Raw genomic sequence first — 15,044 nt, forward strand, 5'->3', positions numbered from 1 at the left:
TAATTGACTTGACAAATGCAGCCCATGCAGGGTATATGTCATAATTAAGATAATATGCCCTATTATACTAATGACTATTTACTACGTAATTAACATATGGTGCTCGATCTTCTAAGACAACATAAAAAATATGAGACAAATGGAGTACATTAATATCATTGCACAAACCTGGAGTTCCAAAGAATGCATGACATATCCATAAGTCGTATGATGCAACAACTTCTAAAATGATCGTTGGTTTTCCACTTCTCCATGTATATTGTCCAGCCCATGCGTTAGGAGTTTTCACTGGAAGACATTGTTTTGGAGGTGGAATGTGTAGTTGGTGTTATCTTTAAAAAAATTCCACAAGCTATTTATAAACTAAATATATTTACATGTGACACTAAACCAAGACATGTGAGACACACTTGCAGTAAAGCATGTGACATATCAATAATTTTTACAAGAAGATGCATGCGATACGGAAATCATATTTTCACCAAAACATGTGATAGACCCTTACAGTGAAGCATGCGACATTTCAAAAACTTTTGTAAGGTAATGCATGTAGCACCAAACTCATATCTTCAAATGCATGCAATAAAGAACTAATGCTTGTGACATCTCGATTACTTTTGCAGGAAAATGCATGTGACTAAATTTATATCTGCAAATACATGTGATAAAGAAACTGATGTTTATGACATCTCAATTACTTTTGCAAGAAAATGCATGTGATACTAAAACTCAGATCTGCAAATGCATGTGATAAAGAAATGATGCTTGTAACATCTCAATTACTTTTGCAGGAAAATGCATGTGTCACGAAAATCATATCTACAAATGCATATGATAAAGAAATAATGTTTGTGACATCTCAATTGCTTTTGCAAAAAAATGCATGTGACCAAATTTATATCTGCAAATACATGTGATAAAGAACTTATGTTTGTGACATCTCAATTACTTTTGCAGGAAAATGCATGTGACACTTAACGCATATCTTCAAATGCATGTGATAAAAAAATGATGCTTGTGACATCTCAATTACTTTTGCAGGAAAATGCATGTGTCACAAAAACCATATCCACAAATGCATGTGATAAAGAAATAATGTTTATGACATCTCAATTGCTTGCGGAAAAATGCATGTGACATCAATTTATATCACACAAACTTAATATTACACAAATATATACTCCCTGTATCCCGCTTTAGGAGTCCCGCTTGATCAATTTTGGGCGTCCCGCTTTAGGAGTCCCGGTTGAGATAAATTAATAAAAAATACCTACAAAGTGTTAAAAGTGGGTCCCAACATCCACTACAACTAATAAAAAAGTGTTAAAAGTGGGTCCCAACATCCACTATAACATTTATTTATTGGACACTCAATTAAAAGTGGATCCCAACATCCGCTTCAATATTTATTTATTACACACTCAAACACTTTTTTCTTAAAAACATGTGTCCGACTCAACCGAGACTCCTAAAGCAGAACGGAGGGAGTATTACATAAAGTACAAACAAAGATCACACCAACATAAGCAAATTAAGATCACACAAAACCAACATTACATAATTAAAAGCACACCAAACTAATACTCCATCCGTCCCACAAGAATATGCACTTTCTAATTTTGGAAAGTCTCTTCTCTCTAATGAAGTGGGACCCATTCTCCCATAACAATATTTTACTTACTTTTTTCTCTCTACATCTCTCTACTTTACCAATTTTACATCCTAGGTCTGGGTGACTCCTTGCGGGCCTAAGTTTGAACTGGGCGTGGGGTTACAAACATGCTTAATTGGGGTCTATTACAATCAATAAGATCAATCCAGGCCTGTTCCATTTCTCTGATATCCAATCTTGTGGCTGACCATATCTGGCATGGACCATATCTGGCATGGGCCAATCCAGGCCTCATGAATTACTTCATGCTTTTTGTAACATAAGTGTCTAATGGAATGTGAGTTAGATTTTTATTATTAAATATGAGCGAAACGAAGTAGTGGAATGTGAGAATTACTCACTAAATATAATAAAAGTAAAATGAGACATGTATCAACGCATATTCCAAAGTGAAAAAATGGTATGTGTAGTGGCGAACGAGGGGTGCTCTATGATTCTATTCCCTCTATTGCACAAACCGTTGATTCCTATGTTTCTCATAATGTCGCACCTTCTTCCAAGCTAGATAGTATTTAAAGGACTTCTACATTTCATCTCTGATGATATCCAATGTCTTTTGGAGTATATTTGCCTGGCTCGACCCCCTCCTCAGTTTGGCTTCAACATTTTTGTAGATAGTGCAGAACTTCGAAGTGGGCTTGGAGCATATGGCTAGTAAGCTCAATAATACAATCGAGCCATATCTCACTGTAGCGATCAATAACTTTTTCTCAGAACGTTGTTACATATTAGGAGTTGGCAACAACTGGATTTTCAAAAATATCGATATATCACTTGAATATTCTTTTGGTATCTTCCACTAAACATACTAGCGAGCTTCAGATTTTGGTGCCTCCGGTCCATCTATGAGTTAGGGAGTTGATGACGAACCAATTCTCGGAGAGGAGGTGTGCTCAGATTGAGAATCAATTGGATGGGCAGATGGACGGATTGTGGTTGTGTGTATCAAAGTTAAGTTTATGTAGATGACTTCGAAGACAAAATCAAGTTGTTTTTTAGAATCCATTGAAAGAGAAATTTAAAATTTCGAACGACGAAAATGATTGAAGAAATGAATAATGAAATAAGGAAGTGTGAATGAATATGTATGAAATGTAGGAGTGCAAAAATATGTATATATTAAACACTTAAAAATAAACTTTATTCCCTTTTTTTTATCTCTTTTCTTTTCTTTTCTTATACTTTATTAGTAGATTTTTAAAAAATTTGGTGCAAAAATAATTGAACACTTGGTGTGAATATAGGGGGAGAGGAGTAAATAAAATGCAAATTGAATTTAAACAAAAACTATTTATGAAGATTAGGCACGTGCAAGTCAAAGGTCCTGCTTATATCTCTATCTCTCTCACACATACAAACACACACCGAACTGGGCCATTAAAGCTATCTTATGTAATTGCAGCAGCAACAGTCAGTGGAAGTAATTGCAAGTTAGAAGTGACAAACAAGGTAAGACAGCGACGTCTGCCCCATTCTATTTACCAATTTGCGGCTCCCATAACTCTCCTCTCATCAATTTTATCAATAGATCGATGCTGGTTTCAACTCCACCACCACCATCCTCATCTTCTTTCTCGCTTGGTAATTCTACTGCACCTCAATTCATCTTTTCCCAATTCTGTCTTTACTAATTTCTTGCCTCTTTTCGCTCTTCTTATCTCATCGCCAAGTTTGTTCCTTTTTCTTTTCCCTTTCGAGAAATTAAAGCAATTGGCTTCTTTATTGAATTGAATTAAAAAATGTTGAAGTTTTCAATTAAGGCTCAATTCGTGATGGCTCAGTTCCCTTTCGTCCTTTCCTAATTGTGAGGCATAGGTTTAGACTAAATCTGTTATTGGTTGGTGGAAAGAAATGCCTGATTGTTTCTGTTGTTTATTGAGAAAAAGATAAAAAGTAGTAAAACAAAATAGAAATAAGTATTTCTATGACTCTTTTTTTCAGAAGATGCAAATGTTTCACACCATAGTAAGGTTTTGTCATGTAATTTGCTTCACCGGCTAGTGTTGATCTGTAACTTCATTGACTTCTTGAAGGTGGATTTGATGTTTCTACGATTTCATCGTTCGTATGTCGTTAATATGTGAATCTTTCAATGGCTTCTGAATCATCATTTTCTTGATTCTTCCCTCATCTAGGATGCTCCAACTGCCTAAGATGTCATGTTGAACCCATGATCTGCTCAATGTCACATGGATTATCTTGCAGTTCGATTAAGACACCGTTTGAGTTTCAACGAGTTTCGCAGCATTCAGGCTTGAGGTGCAGCCTTGTTACATTTCTTCAGTTGCCACCATCTTCACCTGTTTACACTTTGTGCACAAGTGTGCCCTGCTTCTGTAATACTATTACTTTTGCTGCTTTCTCGTTTTCAAATAAAAATTGAACTGCTATGGGAATAAGAGGGTTTCGAATTCAAATTGTTTTTAGGAAATGATGTTAGAATGCCAACTACTTTAAAAACTAGAAAATATACAGTACTATACTGAAAAAATTCATGACAACTCCTGGTTTACTTTGTAAGAGTAGAGATCGGGGTATGTGCTTACTGAATTTGTAAGATAGTCTTACGGACTTGCCAACTAATGAGACAGGTAACATAACAATGATAATTCTTACCTGCTATTAATTGAAGAAACATAGAAGCTTTCATTGTTTCCATCTTTGTAGATTCCTCTTTTGGATTTAGTTCTGATGAAACAACTGAAAATTTTCTGTTTCAGAAGGGAACATCTCTTTGGGAGTGCTCAGTTTCATTGGTCGCTTCAGGGGCGTGATATCTGTGTTTCACAAGTTTCGGTAGCTGCTGATTATTCAGATTCAGTCCCAGACTCGTCTAGTTATGCTACCGGTTATCATCCACTTGAAGAGTTGAGAGATAATGGGCGTGCTCGTGATGCAATGCCTACATCTGCTGAGATTGCCAGGACTGCCGTCGAGGTTTTCCCATTAATATATGATATATTTAAGCTTCAAGTCAGATATCCTGTGTTATAATATTAACATGTACAATACTAGAATAGTATGCTCATTTATCTAGTCAGGAACTTGTATTATATCATGTAATTTCGGTTCTTTGCTTAGGCTAACAGCAAGGCATTGTTGATATTCCCTAGTAGTGTGCACTATGAGCCACATGAACAAATCTCATGGGCTGAATTCGACTACGTTATTGATGACTTTGGAGGTTTGGCTCTCCCATTTATAGAGTCTGACAATCTTTTAATATGCTGCTTTTTTATACCTACAGTCATTTCCTTAAAGTGCTTTCCACTTATCTTCAGATATATTTGTTGAGGTTCATGACAGTCAAAACATCTTGCAAGATCATGGAGCTAGTAATCCTGTGGTGAGATTTTAATGCTGCACTTTAGCTTTATTCCTTATCCCCATATTTCTCTTAGTAGGGAAGAAACTGTAGACGATATTACTCATTTTGTGTTGAAACCATAATTCACTACTGTCAATTGTTTTGTTCTTTTGAAAGATATAGAGTTATATCACTTCTTAGTATGGAGATGAAGAGAGAATTTGATGAAAGTTCAATCAGAAACATTTATTGATGTCACACTGTCATTACTGAAATTCCAATTGATTTCTGGAAATTAAAGGGGTTTGTCCATTTTCACCAAGTATAAACATATCTTAAACAAATACATTTGAAAAAACCCCTTGTTCTGTTTATATTATGTCCTGACAATGTATCAATTTGTATGCCCTTAGACCGCTTTAATTGGAATGGACATCTCATACTACGAGAGCAGGAAAATGGATCTTTTAGATGACATCTTGGACTTTGATAGTGGAGATGATGATTTATTTGCTGATGACTACTTTGAAGTGAGAAAAAGTTCTATCGCACAAATTTTAATATTTGTCCTTTGGTTCGGTAATCCACTCTTTTAAACATACATTTTTTCTAAACCAGGTAGATGAACCTAATAAGGCTGGCATTTGGAATGATTGGGGGATGTCTGAGAATTCCAACTGGACGCATCCAGTTTACTTTGCCAAGTGCTTGTCAAAGGTTGTTCAGTTTATTACAACACAAAATGTTTCAGGTACTTTTAAGATCTGTGATTTATATATTAAAACCATTTTTCGGTTGTTTCTTCACCATTGTAGGCTATTAATGTTGAACATACTAAAAATATGGATCGCCCGTCAAATGGTGTTGCTGTATGGGGGTTTCTCAAGCCTACTTTCATAGATGAAGAGTTTTACCTCCGACGTCTCTTCCATGATGAAGAAAGTGATAGTGACACCTCAGACTGCAAAGGTAACTGATCCGTGTAGTGTATTTCTCAATCCCGTCGGATCTAGCCTTACTTTTCTTTTCCTCTAATCCCATTGTTGGTCTTAATATGATTATGTTACAACAAGTGCACTTTATTTGTCTTGCCTTGTTCTCCTCTTTTTATTCCATATCTCATTTTGATGTTTCATAGTTAGTTTCCGCATTTTAATTTCTCTGAAGCTGGTTTTCTCAGATGGAGATATCATGAGCTACAGTACAAAGGATGATGGAAGATGTGGTAGATCAACCATCTATAGATTGGATATCGCAAAAATTGAACTATTCTCGGTCTACGGTATTCAGGTATGTAATGTATATATGTGTAGAAATGAAGTTTTACTGTTTTAGGGATGAAAGAGCAGAAAGTGTCCGGATTATTGACTAGGATTGGTTATGAGTCTTTATTCACTCTCAATTCACTTTAGCCTTAGTTTAGAATCAATTTTTGTTTTTTGTTATCCGCATGGAAAGAGCATACTTGAGTGGGGTAACATTGATTTCTGACTTCTGTCACGGTTCTTTTGCAGTCAATGATTGGTGTTCAGGATTTTCAGTATGCTGAACCTGACATTCTTGTGCACTCAAACCCATCAATTCTAGAGCGATTTGTTCAGACCGGAACAAGGTGCAGTGTTGCTCTTAAAGCACTTTGCAAAAAGAAAGGGCTACACGTTGAGGTTCGTGCTGTGCATACCAACAACTATTGCTCCTAAAATCATTTATATTTACAGCACCGAAGGAGTTTTAGAAACGATGGTGTACATAACAACTTAGATTGTCTAACTACTTGCCGTTTTGTAGGGTGCAAATCTAATTGGAGTTGACAGCCTTGGCATGGATGTTAGAGTGTATTCAGGAACAGAAGTACGGACACATCGTTTCTCCTTCAAAACCCGGGTCAGTGTCCCATGAGGCAACTCTTATGAACAGATAGATCAAATTACCCCATTGCAACGACATTGATTTTCTCCGTTTCATTTTGTGTAGGCGACTTCAGAGTGTGCTGCAGATAAACAGATTCAGCAGCTCTTGTTTCCGAGGGCGAGGCGAAAAAAGCTAAAGACTCTAGATAAACCTAGAGATGATCCATATTAATACATGGTAGTACTTATTTATTTTTAGTTTTCAATTTTGAGGCTGGAATAAAGCTGATGCAAAAGCTTATTAATTAACATATTTTGGTTTGAGAGTCTATGTAATCTTAATTCTTGTTGCTTATGCTTGTACAATTTTCTTGGATACTAATCTCAATAATGATGTACATACACTGACATGATACAAAATAAAATGTCTGAGTTGAATTGTTTTTACTCCAATTTGGTAATAGTGTGCACTTCATTCATATTTTCTAAGTTTGGTTTTGAAAGAGGTGTTAGGAATGTTAAATCAGAAAATAAATTGTTGAATTTGATTTATTTATTGAGACAGTGTTTAATCGCGTACAAATGATGATTATAACAAACAAAATTTAATAGGACATTGATGGCCGCCCGACACGGGTCATGTGGAGGTGCGAGGACAGGCGGTGGCGAGAAAGACGCACGGCCCATGCACGAGCCCGAGAAGAGGCACGACCCATGCGCCGATCCGGGTACGGGGCAGAGGTTCGACAAGTTAAAGTACTAAAATTGAGTTTGAAATGAAGGAATTTGGAGATATCTGTTGACATGGATTTTGTGAGAGAAACAAAGAGAAACTATGATTAGTTTACATGATTACATCAATACAAATATTACTTTTTTTATTAGCAACTTGATATTTTTTAATTTGGAATTAGTTAAGTCTTATTTTTATCAAAATGGTTTTAACTCATCAAATTTTATTTCCGTATTTTCTTCTTATACCAGTTTTATCAACTGTTGTATATCTTCGCATTCACTTATTCTATTTAGCAAAATTTATCTCACAAGAGTCTGCTTGAGTGAATGATAAAATTTATAAAACTGAAAGAGATTCAAATAGAATTGATCAAATGAAATATAATTAATACAATCGGTAAAGTTAAAATTAAATTAATACTATAATTTATAGAGTTGATCTAACTAGTGTACAATTCAAAAACACAACTACAAATAAAATAAATATAATATCTATTTATTTTTCTTTTAAAAACAAGTGAAAGTCTAGGAAAAAAATTGATATAGAAAAAAACAACAGGAAAAAAACTTCATTAACATTAGAGAGAGATGATATTGAGAAAAAAAGAGAATAAAGTGGAAAGGGGAATGAGAAAATATACGTTATGCCTAAAAAATCCATCAAATACAATACAATCTTAAAATATTTACACATACGAATATGTCCTCGTTAAATCGACCTAATTAAGTTAATTTGTGCAGAAATTTCAACTTAAACACCAACGGCAATTGGCTTAAAAACATTACATAGTGATCAAATTAATTCATCTATCGAAGACAAATAATTAGGAATCGTAATCTACTTTCCTTCAACAATAGCATGCTCTATCAATTTCAAATAGATGCATTTAAGAATAACTATACTTATCATAATTCTCCTCCCTTATGAAACCCATGATTTCTCCCTACTTTTCGACTCCGTACCGCCTTCACCGGTCGTGGAACTCGAACTACCATAGCCATGTCCAGCTTTCGAGCTCCCAACTGCGTCTCTGTTTTCCGAGCAACCTGCACCAGCCTCCTCGTCCGCCACCTCAGCAGTATTTTGATCGATTTTATCGCCCCTGTGATGGCAATGGAAAAGGAGTGATTATAGCAACTAATTAGCTCAAAACACATAAAATTAACATAGTCTAATCCACCACATGATTTTCCCAATCGTTCGTACGTATTCTCGCCTAATCTATCACTCGCCCTTCGGGGAATACCAAAACTATAGATAAACGTGTCCATTCAAAACGAGATTCAAGTCCAAAAACACGTCTATGCAGATACAAATGTAGCCAATGCCTTTTGACAGAAGACGAGCTGAGTCAAGTCAAAATAACTGTTTAGTTGAAAAGATCGCCCCTACTTCCGGAGACGCTTAAGTTCAGCTTCATATTCATGCTAATAGTGATCACCGGTAATAGGATTGCACAACATCAACTAGCAAATGAAGTAAAAACGGCTAGGATAGCTTTTCGTGCGTTTGATTTTAGACTCGTATTAATATAACTGAGCAAATGCAGGGCAACGAGAGAGATAAGTTAAATGAGTGAGAGAGAAAAACACACCCTGAATATACGATGAGGCCAAACGTGACAGCAGCAAAGGCTACAAAGTACATCCAATCGACCTAGAGGGGAAAAAATGGATTTCAAAATAAAATCACAGGGAGCAGAATGAGTGTAATAATCAGTGTTCTTTTCTCGATCATTATGTTCTTCCACACCTTTTCCTGGTAGGCGAAGATACGAATCAGAACCGCCCACATATCGGAGGTTAGGAGTGACAAATTAAGCATTGTTGATCCACTTATCTGCGTATTATAAGTTGGAAGAGAATGATTCATCAGAAATATTATATACCAGATTATTTCAAAGATGAGGCGATAGGAAGTTCGAGATCGGAGACTGTTTTAACCGTCCATACAGACTTACCTAATAGTAAACCATATTACCTTTAGTAAGATGGGGACTCCAGAGTAAAACAGAAACATCGCAACGGAGAATCCAACAAAAGGAAACGTCTGTAACCGAAAAAAAGCAATGCTATTAGTTTGATTTAGATTGGAAATTATTGCTTATTATAGCAGTAGCACGAGGATCGCCAAATCATATAAAACCACAAAGAGAGCTTATTTAGTTTATGTTTATCAAAGGAGACAAATCAAAACAAAAATAACTTTCGATCCGACTTAAAACGAGGTAATAGATATTCAAGCAACTTATTTTCATTAGCAATCATCAGCTATCCCTGAAAGGAAATTGATGGCAAGAGAGAAAGAGAGACGGAGACAGAGAGATAGGGAGGGGATTGAGAGAAGTACCGCTCCTGCTGTCCAGTGAATAGATCGGAGTTCATCACGTTCGAGTATGACACTGCAGCACATTGTCAAGGAAATTGCAGTAAAAACCAGTACTTAGAAGCTCTGAAATAAAGAACTGCAATGGATGGAAATAATAATACATTTGGATCGCACTGATAATTGCACCAAAAAACCCCAAGAAAGCCATAAGCTCGACCCTGTCGGCACTTTTAACAAAATATTCCTGCATACAACAATGATACAAGAATTTAACCTCCACAAACAAAGAAAGATCTGAGAATATCAACTGAAGAATCACAAATTGGCAGCTGAAAACAGTAAAATAAAGTGAAGAGATATAGCAAAATACAAAAGAGAAGAAATAGGACAGAAAAAAATGAATTCTATAACGATTTGAGGATTGAAGAGTTAGACAAACAACAAACTTTGTTTACCTGAGAAGGAAAGGAAAAGGAAACACATTTACGAATAAGAGTCTTCTGAATCCCAGACGGGTCCAAAAGAGCATAAAAATAGATTGTTCTCGACAGTTACGTACCTCACCAACATTAGTTACACCGTAAAGTGTGGCCCCAGCAAGAACAAGCAGATCGCCCTTGATAGGGTTGCTACCACCTAAACAACAATAAGCATATCATCACAGTTCGAAAGGGCTAAGCAAAGATGAGAGAGATAAGCACATGTATAGAAAATACAACTTACTTGATCTATCTGCAGAATGAACATCTGAGAAAACAACCACTACGAGACCAGCAACACATATTACGACACCCGCCAACTTCTTGAATCTGTACTTCGTCTTCAAAAAGAACCAGGTGAGGAATAGGACACATGGGATCGTCCAACAGTCCAGCAGCATAACGCTTGTAATCGACGTATACTGATATGCCTTCACCACTGTGACGCCAAAAGTTACTTAGTTTATTCTTCAGTAAGCATGAATTAGGATTATATGCATCCATTATATTCAAGGAAAACAGAAAAGGATGTGTGTGTATATCCACTCCCAACCTAACAATGTGGCATCCGAGGATGTTCTGAAGGCAGTCAAAGCACTTAAGATCGTTATGTTGTTTTATGTCTAGTCTTGAAACATATCTCAAACGACAAACACATGTTTGATGGATACTTACCGAGAAAATTGGCTTCCACATCAACTGCTCCGAGCAAGATGTAGTAGTACCATTTTGCCTGCTTATAGAAAAGAGTCCGGAAAACATGTAAGACATTGAAATTTTACACTACATAACCACAATGCAAACATGTTGGAAACAACCATACATTTCTAAAAAAGTCAATAACTCTTGGAAATTTTTACAGCAAGAACAACACACACATCATTAATAACAAAGCTGAAAGAGCAATTGATAAACGAAATGTAACTATCTCTATATAGAACACTAAAAGCCTAAGAGTAACTGACCTTGAGAGCTTGCCTTCTATAGAGCATAATGCTCCCATACACCAAAGCCAAAAGCACATAGTTGAGGAAAGACTGAGAAGTTGGAGCATTAATTCCTAGTTGGAGAAATCGGATTTATTAGCCAAATCAAAAAATGTTTCCAAATACAGCTAAAAGTAACAATTTTTAAATATCCATGATGCTAAAGAAAAGCAGCTAATACCTAGGAAATGGATCTAATTCAAGCCCACAACATGAAACCAAGAAATCTCAGAAGAAAACAACAGAATCGATGGAGATGGAAAAACTATGATTATCTTTAAAATGAAAAATAAAAAAAGGGGGAGAGACAGGAAGCAACCTTTTTTGGCAAGTTCGGAAGATGAGAATCCGGTGGAGGTCACCAAAAGAGAAAGCAACTGTCCTAATCCAAGTCCCACCAGTGTATTCTTTGTCCAAAAATCATCCAAATTAACCACCATTTTCTTATGTAAAATTGTGGATTTTATGAAATTTTCTCAAAAGGTGAAGTAATTGCTTCACATAAGAAAGAGCGATTGGTTCTGAGCAAAGCACTAAAAATTGGCTCAGAACCATTAACAACTGATATTCACATAGCTCGATTACATATACTTATATAGAATTAGATGCAATGATTGGTTTCAGCATTGATAAAATTCATGTGGAAAAACTGAACGGCTGTCACAAATTCCCAGATGCCTACTGCTCTAAGCAGTCAATTCTAAAAATAATTACAATTTCGAAAATGGAAAAAGTTCCAAACCAGAAAGTTTTGATTTTTAAACTGCTTATGTACTGTAATTTCGTAATAATTGAAATAGGGATTCAAAGATTCTTGTTTTACTTGTTCTACCGTTAATTAGGCTGGATTTGGAATACGAATAAGTAAAGGAGGTTTAACAAACATTGGGTCCAGCTCGAGATGCCCAATGTTTACTGTTCGAGCGGTTAACGGCTGACCGGAACCGTGAGTTTTTAATAGAACTGAAATCATCACTTTTGGAACCGTGGTTCGTTTCAGGTTTTAAAATTCCAGAACCAAAACATGTTGGGATCGCCGGTTTCGGACGGTTCCAGACCGGAATTGTGAAAAACCGCCGGATAACCGTGCAACATGAGCCGGAACCAAAAAAAAACACCGGAAACCAATGATTCGGAACCGTGAAAACCCTAAAAAACTGCCGGAAAACTGACCGTTCCGAAACAAAACCGTAACCGCCAAACACTCTCGCAGTTCGGTTCCGATTTGACAATTTCCAAGACTAAAACCAATGGTTCTAAACCGTAACTGCCGGTTCCGAAAGTGTAGGCATCTAGGTCCAGCTCATACTATTTTATTATCAAAACGGCATTTGAGTTTCTTGTGAAGACACAATTTTGGAAAAAGACAGCCAACTACTTTTTCATGGAACAAATTCATCTTTTCACTATTATTCATAATAGATCAATATTCTCTTTGAAAGGGATTTTAGAACAATATTGGTGTTAATAATAGCATCCACAACTGGAAAATAAGCAAATTGTCTCGTCCCTTTTTTTTATTTCTTTATTAGAGTCCTACATATTTATTATCAACTTTTTAAAAATAATTTAGATAAAAATCCCTTCAACCCATAAAGAGTAATTTTGTCCATTTCAAATATAATTATCAGAATTGAAATACTAATAAAGTTATTGTATGGATAATATTTATGACGTTGGAAATTTTTAAGTTCAAGATTTTAATGACATTCGTTATTGTTCGAGTTAGTAAAATAAAATTAGAAAGAAAATAGTGGCATTATTTTATAATGGAGTCAAAAAGCAGAGAGGCCTTCCACCACTACAAGCCGCATAATGTGGACCTTTTTAGGGGTTGTGGCTTTTTTTATTTACCTCTTTTTTAGTTTTATTTATGTTTTATGCTTCTAACACTTGACATACATCGAACCAAATCGTATTATTTAGCATCACAAACAACACTTTATCCTAAATTTGTTCATCTTTGACTTACCTTAATTAACAACATCTTATAGTGGGTGCCTAGATTTTTTCTTTTTTTATTTGATTAAATGCTACTGTTAGGCACATTAATATCCTGCACTTTCATGCCTTTGAATGGAAACTATTATATGTATTTTAAAGTCCATATTCATATATGTTCAAGTCAAAATGGAAAATACTAATTAAGTGTTCAATTAGTTGGCACAGAATAATACTAAATAGTAATACTGCTATATCACTCATCCATCATACTTAAGTTTAAATCAAAAACTCCAGTATACAAATAACAAATCATTGAAGTCTGTAATTGTAGATATTCCATCATAAATGAGGATTTTTTCTAACTCGAAAAATAAAAATAAAAAACTAGACAATTTCTCAAGCAATATATTAATAATTTCAAACTATAAGAAACAAAAGTATGTATAATTTGATGAATATGAGTGAAGAAAGTGAGAGAAATATCTGACCTTTCTTAGCCAATTCAGAAGATGCAAATCCAGTGGCAGTGATAAGAAGAGAGAGAAGCTGTCCCAATCCAAGGGCTCTTAAAAATGCATTCTTCCTCCAAATCTTGTCCAAATTCTCCTTTATACCTCTCATTTTACTTTCTTGTTTTTCTCTTCAATCGTCGTTATTAGATCAAATCATCATCTCTCACTTCTCAAGAATGCTGGAAGAGAAGAAAGAGAGACAGAACTATAAACCTTGAAAACATCTACTAATATGATTTCAAAGAGAAATGTTAAATGAATAGTATATTATTCTATAGTTGAAAGTGATTGGAAGTTGACAATGTATTTTCGTTTTGTCAATCGGCAAACTAAAAAATTCGCTTATATAATTAAATATTAACCAAATCCGTTCACTTAAAAATTCAGATTAGCTAGGAAGTTTAATTAGCAATATCCTCCTTTACAATAATTTTTTTGGTTGTGTATATGAAATACTCATATTTTAGTTATGTAATACGTTCACATGTTGTTAATTTTGGAATAATCCATTCATTATTAACTTCTTTAGACATAGTTGTAATTTATTCTTTTGCTTATGATTATTGTTATTGTTGGATGAAAACAACAGCCTCACCAACCACCGCAATGCTCATTTTTCACACCTCTATTTTTTCGTGTTATTTTTATTTATTTATTTTTGAGGCGATAAACATAATAATCTTGATGTTTTATATTGAAGCAACCCCAGAGTCTGAGTACTAGTATAATTGAATAGAGAGAAAAATCATTAAGAACATATGCATAGAGGCATTGAGTATAATATGTATAATTATGGATGTAAGATACTTTGAGATAATTGATAGTGACTGGAAAGTTGACCATGAATCGGATCGGTATACAGATTTATTAAAATGGAATACAATGACAAAGTGAACAAAAATATTACGTATGTTACATGAAAACGGAACCAAAAGAATAAATTAATTAAGCAATTTTATCAGGTGATGTAATCATAATAATTTATAGGTTTATATTTTAAATAATAGGGAGTAGTAACTAATAACTTGATTTGGACACAAAATCTATAAATGTTGGTCCCTAGTCCCTATTGATTCCAAAAACAATAATTTTTAGACTAAAATATGTCCATCGGCCAAGTTTGATTGGACACCGATTTTAATACTCTCTCCGTCCCAAAAAAATATCACTTCCTTGTTTAAAAATGATCACTTCCTTAAACAGCACGAAATTTTATACTCCCTCCGTCCC

The 15,044-nt window shown here is 35.0% G+C and overlaps 2 protein-coding genes across 6 annotated transcripts; one reads left to right on the plus strand and one right to left on the minus strand.

Moving 5' to 3' along the window:
- Nucleotides 1–3,026: 3,026 nt before the first annotated feature.
- LOC125221919 (uncharacterized protein At3g49140) lies at nucleotides 3,027–7,710 on the plus strand. Of its 3 annotated transcripts, XM_048124252.1 has the most exons (14): nucleotides 3,027–3,121; nucleotides 3,201–3,253; nucleotides 3,808–3,931; nucleotides 4,393–4,609; nucleotides 4,754–4,856; nucleotides 4,954–5,018; nucleotides 5,393–5,509; nucleotides 5,598–5,696; nucleotides 5,795–5,948; nucleotides 6,160–6,269; nucleotides 6,494–6,643; nucleotides 6,768–6,863; nucleotides 6,954–7,067; nucleotides 7,442–7,710. In XM_048124252.1, exons 2-13 carry the CDS (start codon nucleotides 3,205–3,207, stop codon nucleotides 7,059–7,061), a joined length of 1,392 nt encoding a protein of 463 aa, XP_047980209.1. In that variant the 5' UTR covers nucleotides 3,027–3,121; nucleotides 3,201–3,204; the 3' UTR covers nucleotides 7,062–7,067; nucleotides 7,442–7,710. The 3 variants fall into 3 exon arrangements, with proteins under 3 accessions (XP_047980209.1, XP_047980208.1, XP_047980210.1); XM_048124251.1 differs by lacking the exon at nucleotides 7,442–7,710 and having other exon boundaries at nucleotides 6,954–7,276; XM_048124253.1 differs by lacking the exons at nucleotides 3,027–3,121; nucleotides 3,201–3,253; nucleotides 7,442–7,710 and adding an exon at nucleotides 3,687–3,705 and having other exon boundaries at nucleotides 6,954–7,276.
- Nucleotides 7,711–8,287: 577 nt separating this feature from the next.
- Nucleotides 8,288–14,000, minus strand: LOC125221920 (solute carrier family 35 member F1-like). Of its 3 annotated transcripts, none has more exons than XM_048124254.1 (11): nucleotides 13,791–14,000; nucleotides 11,338–11,432; nucleotides 11,048–11,105; nucleotides 10,617–10,811; nucleotides 10,453–10,529; nucleotides 10,055–10,137; nucleotides 9,915–9,966; nucleotides 9,546–9,614; nucleotides 9,318–9,404; nucleotides 9,160–9,221; nucleotides 8,288–8,667 (listed from the first exon to the last, which is right to left on the minus strand). In XM_048124254.1, exons 1-11 carry the CDS (start codon nucleotides 13,921–13,923, stop codon nucleotides 8,487–8,489), a joined length of 1,092 nt encoding a protein of 363 aa, XP_047980211.1. In that variant the 5' UTR covers nucleotides 13,924–14,000; the 3' UTR covers nucleotides 8,288–8,486. The 3 variants fall into 3 exon arrangements, with proteins under 3 accessions (XP_047980211.1, XP_047980212.1, XP_047980213.1); XM_048124255.1 differs by lacking the exon at nucleotides 13,791–14,000 and adding an exon at nucleotides 11,678–12,031; XM_048124256.1 differs by lacking the exon at nucleotides 13,791–14,000 and adding an exon at nucleotides 11,540–11,601.
- Between the last annotated feature and the right edge of the window lie 1,044 nt (nucleotides 14,001–15,044).

This window comes from Salvia hispanica, chromosome 4, assembly GCF_023119035.1.
Source record: "Salvia hispanica cultivar TCC Black 2014 chromosome 4, UniMelb_Shisp_WGS_1.0, whole genome shotgun sequence".
Taxonomy (NCBI): Eukaryota; Viridiplantae; Streptophyta; class Magnoliopsida; order Lamiales; family Lamiaceae; genus Salvia; species Salvia hispanica.

Coding starts and splice junctions, on each gene's coding strand:
- LOC125221920 (XM_048124254.1), bottom strand. CDS start 13,923: ATGAGAGGTATAAAGGAGAATTTGGACAAGATTTGGAGGAAGAATGCA. Junction 11,433..13,790: donor TTCTGAATTGGCTAAGAAAG/GTCAGATATTTC, acceptor TTCTCCAACTAG/GAATTAATGCTCCAACTTCT. Junction 9,222..9,317: donor TCTTCGCCTACCAGGAAAAG/GTGTGGAAGAAC, acceptor TTTCCCCTCTAG/GTCGATTGGATGTACTTTGT.
- LOC125221919 (XM_048124252.1), top strand. CDS start 3,205: ATGCTGGTTTCAACTCCACCACCACCATCCTCATCTTCTTTCTCGCTT. Junction 4,610..4,753: donor TTGCCAGGACTGCCGTCGAG/GTTTTCCCATTA, acceptor TTCTTTGCTTAG/GCTAACAGCAAGGCATTGTT. Junction 6,644..6,767: donor AGAAAGGGCTACACGTTGAG/GTTCGTGCTGTG, acceptor GCCGTTTTGTAG/GGTGCAAATCTAATTGGAGT.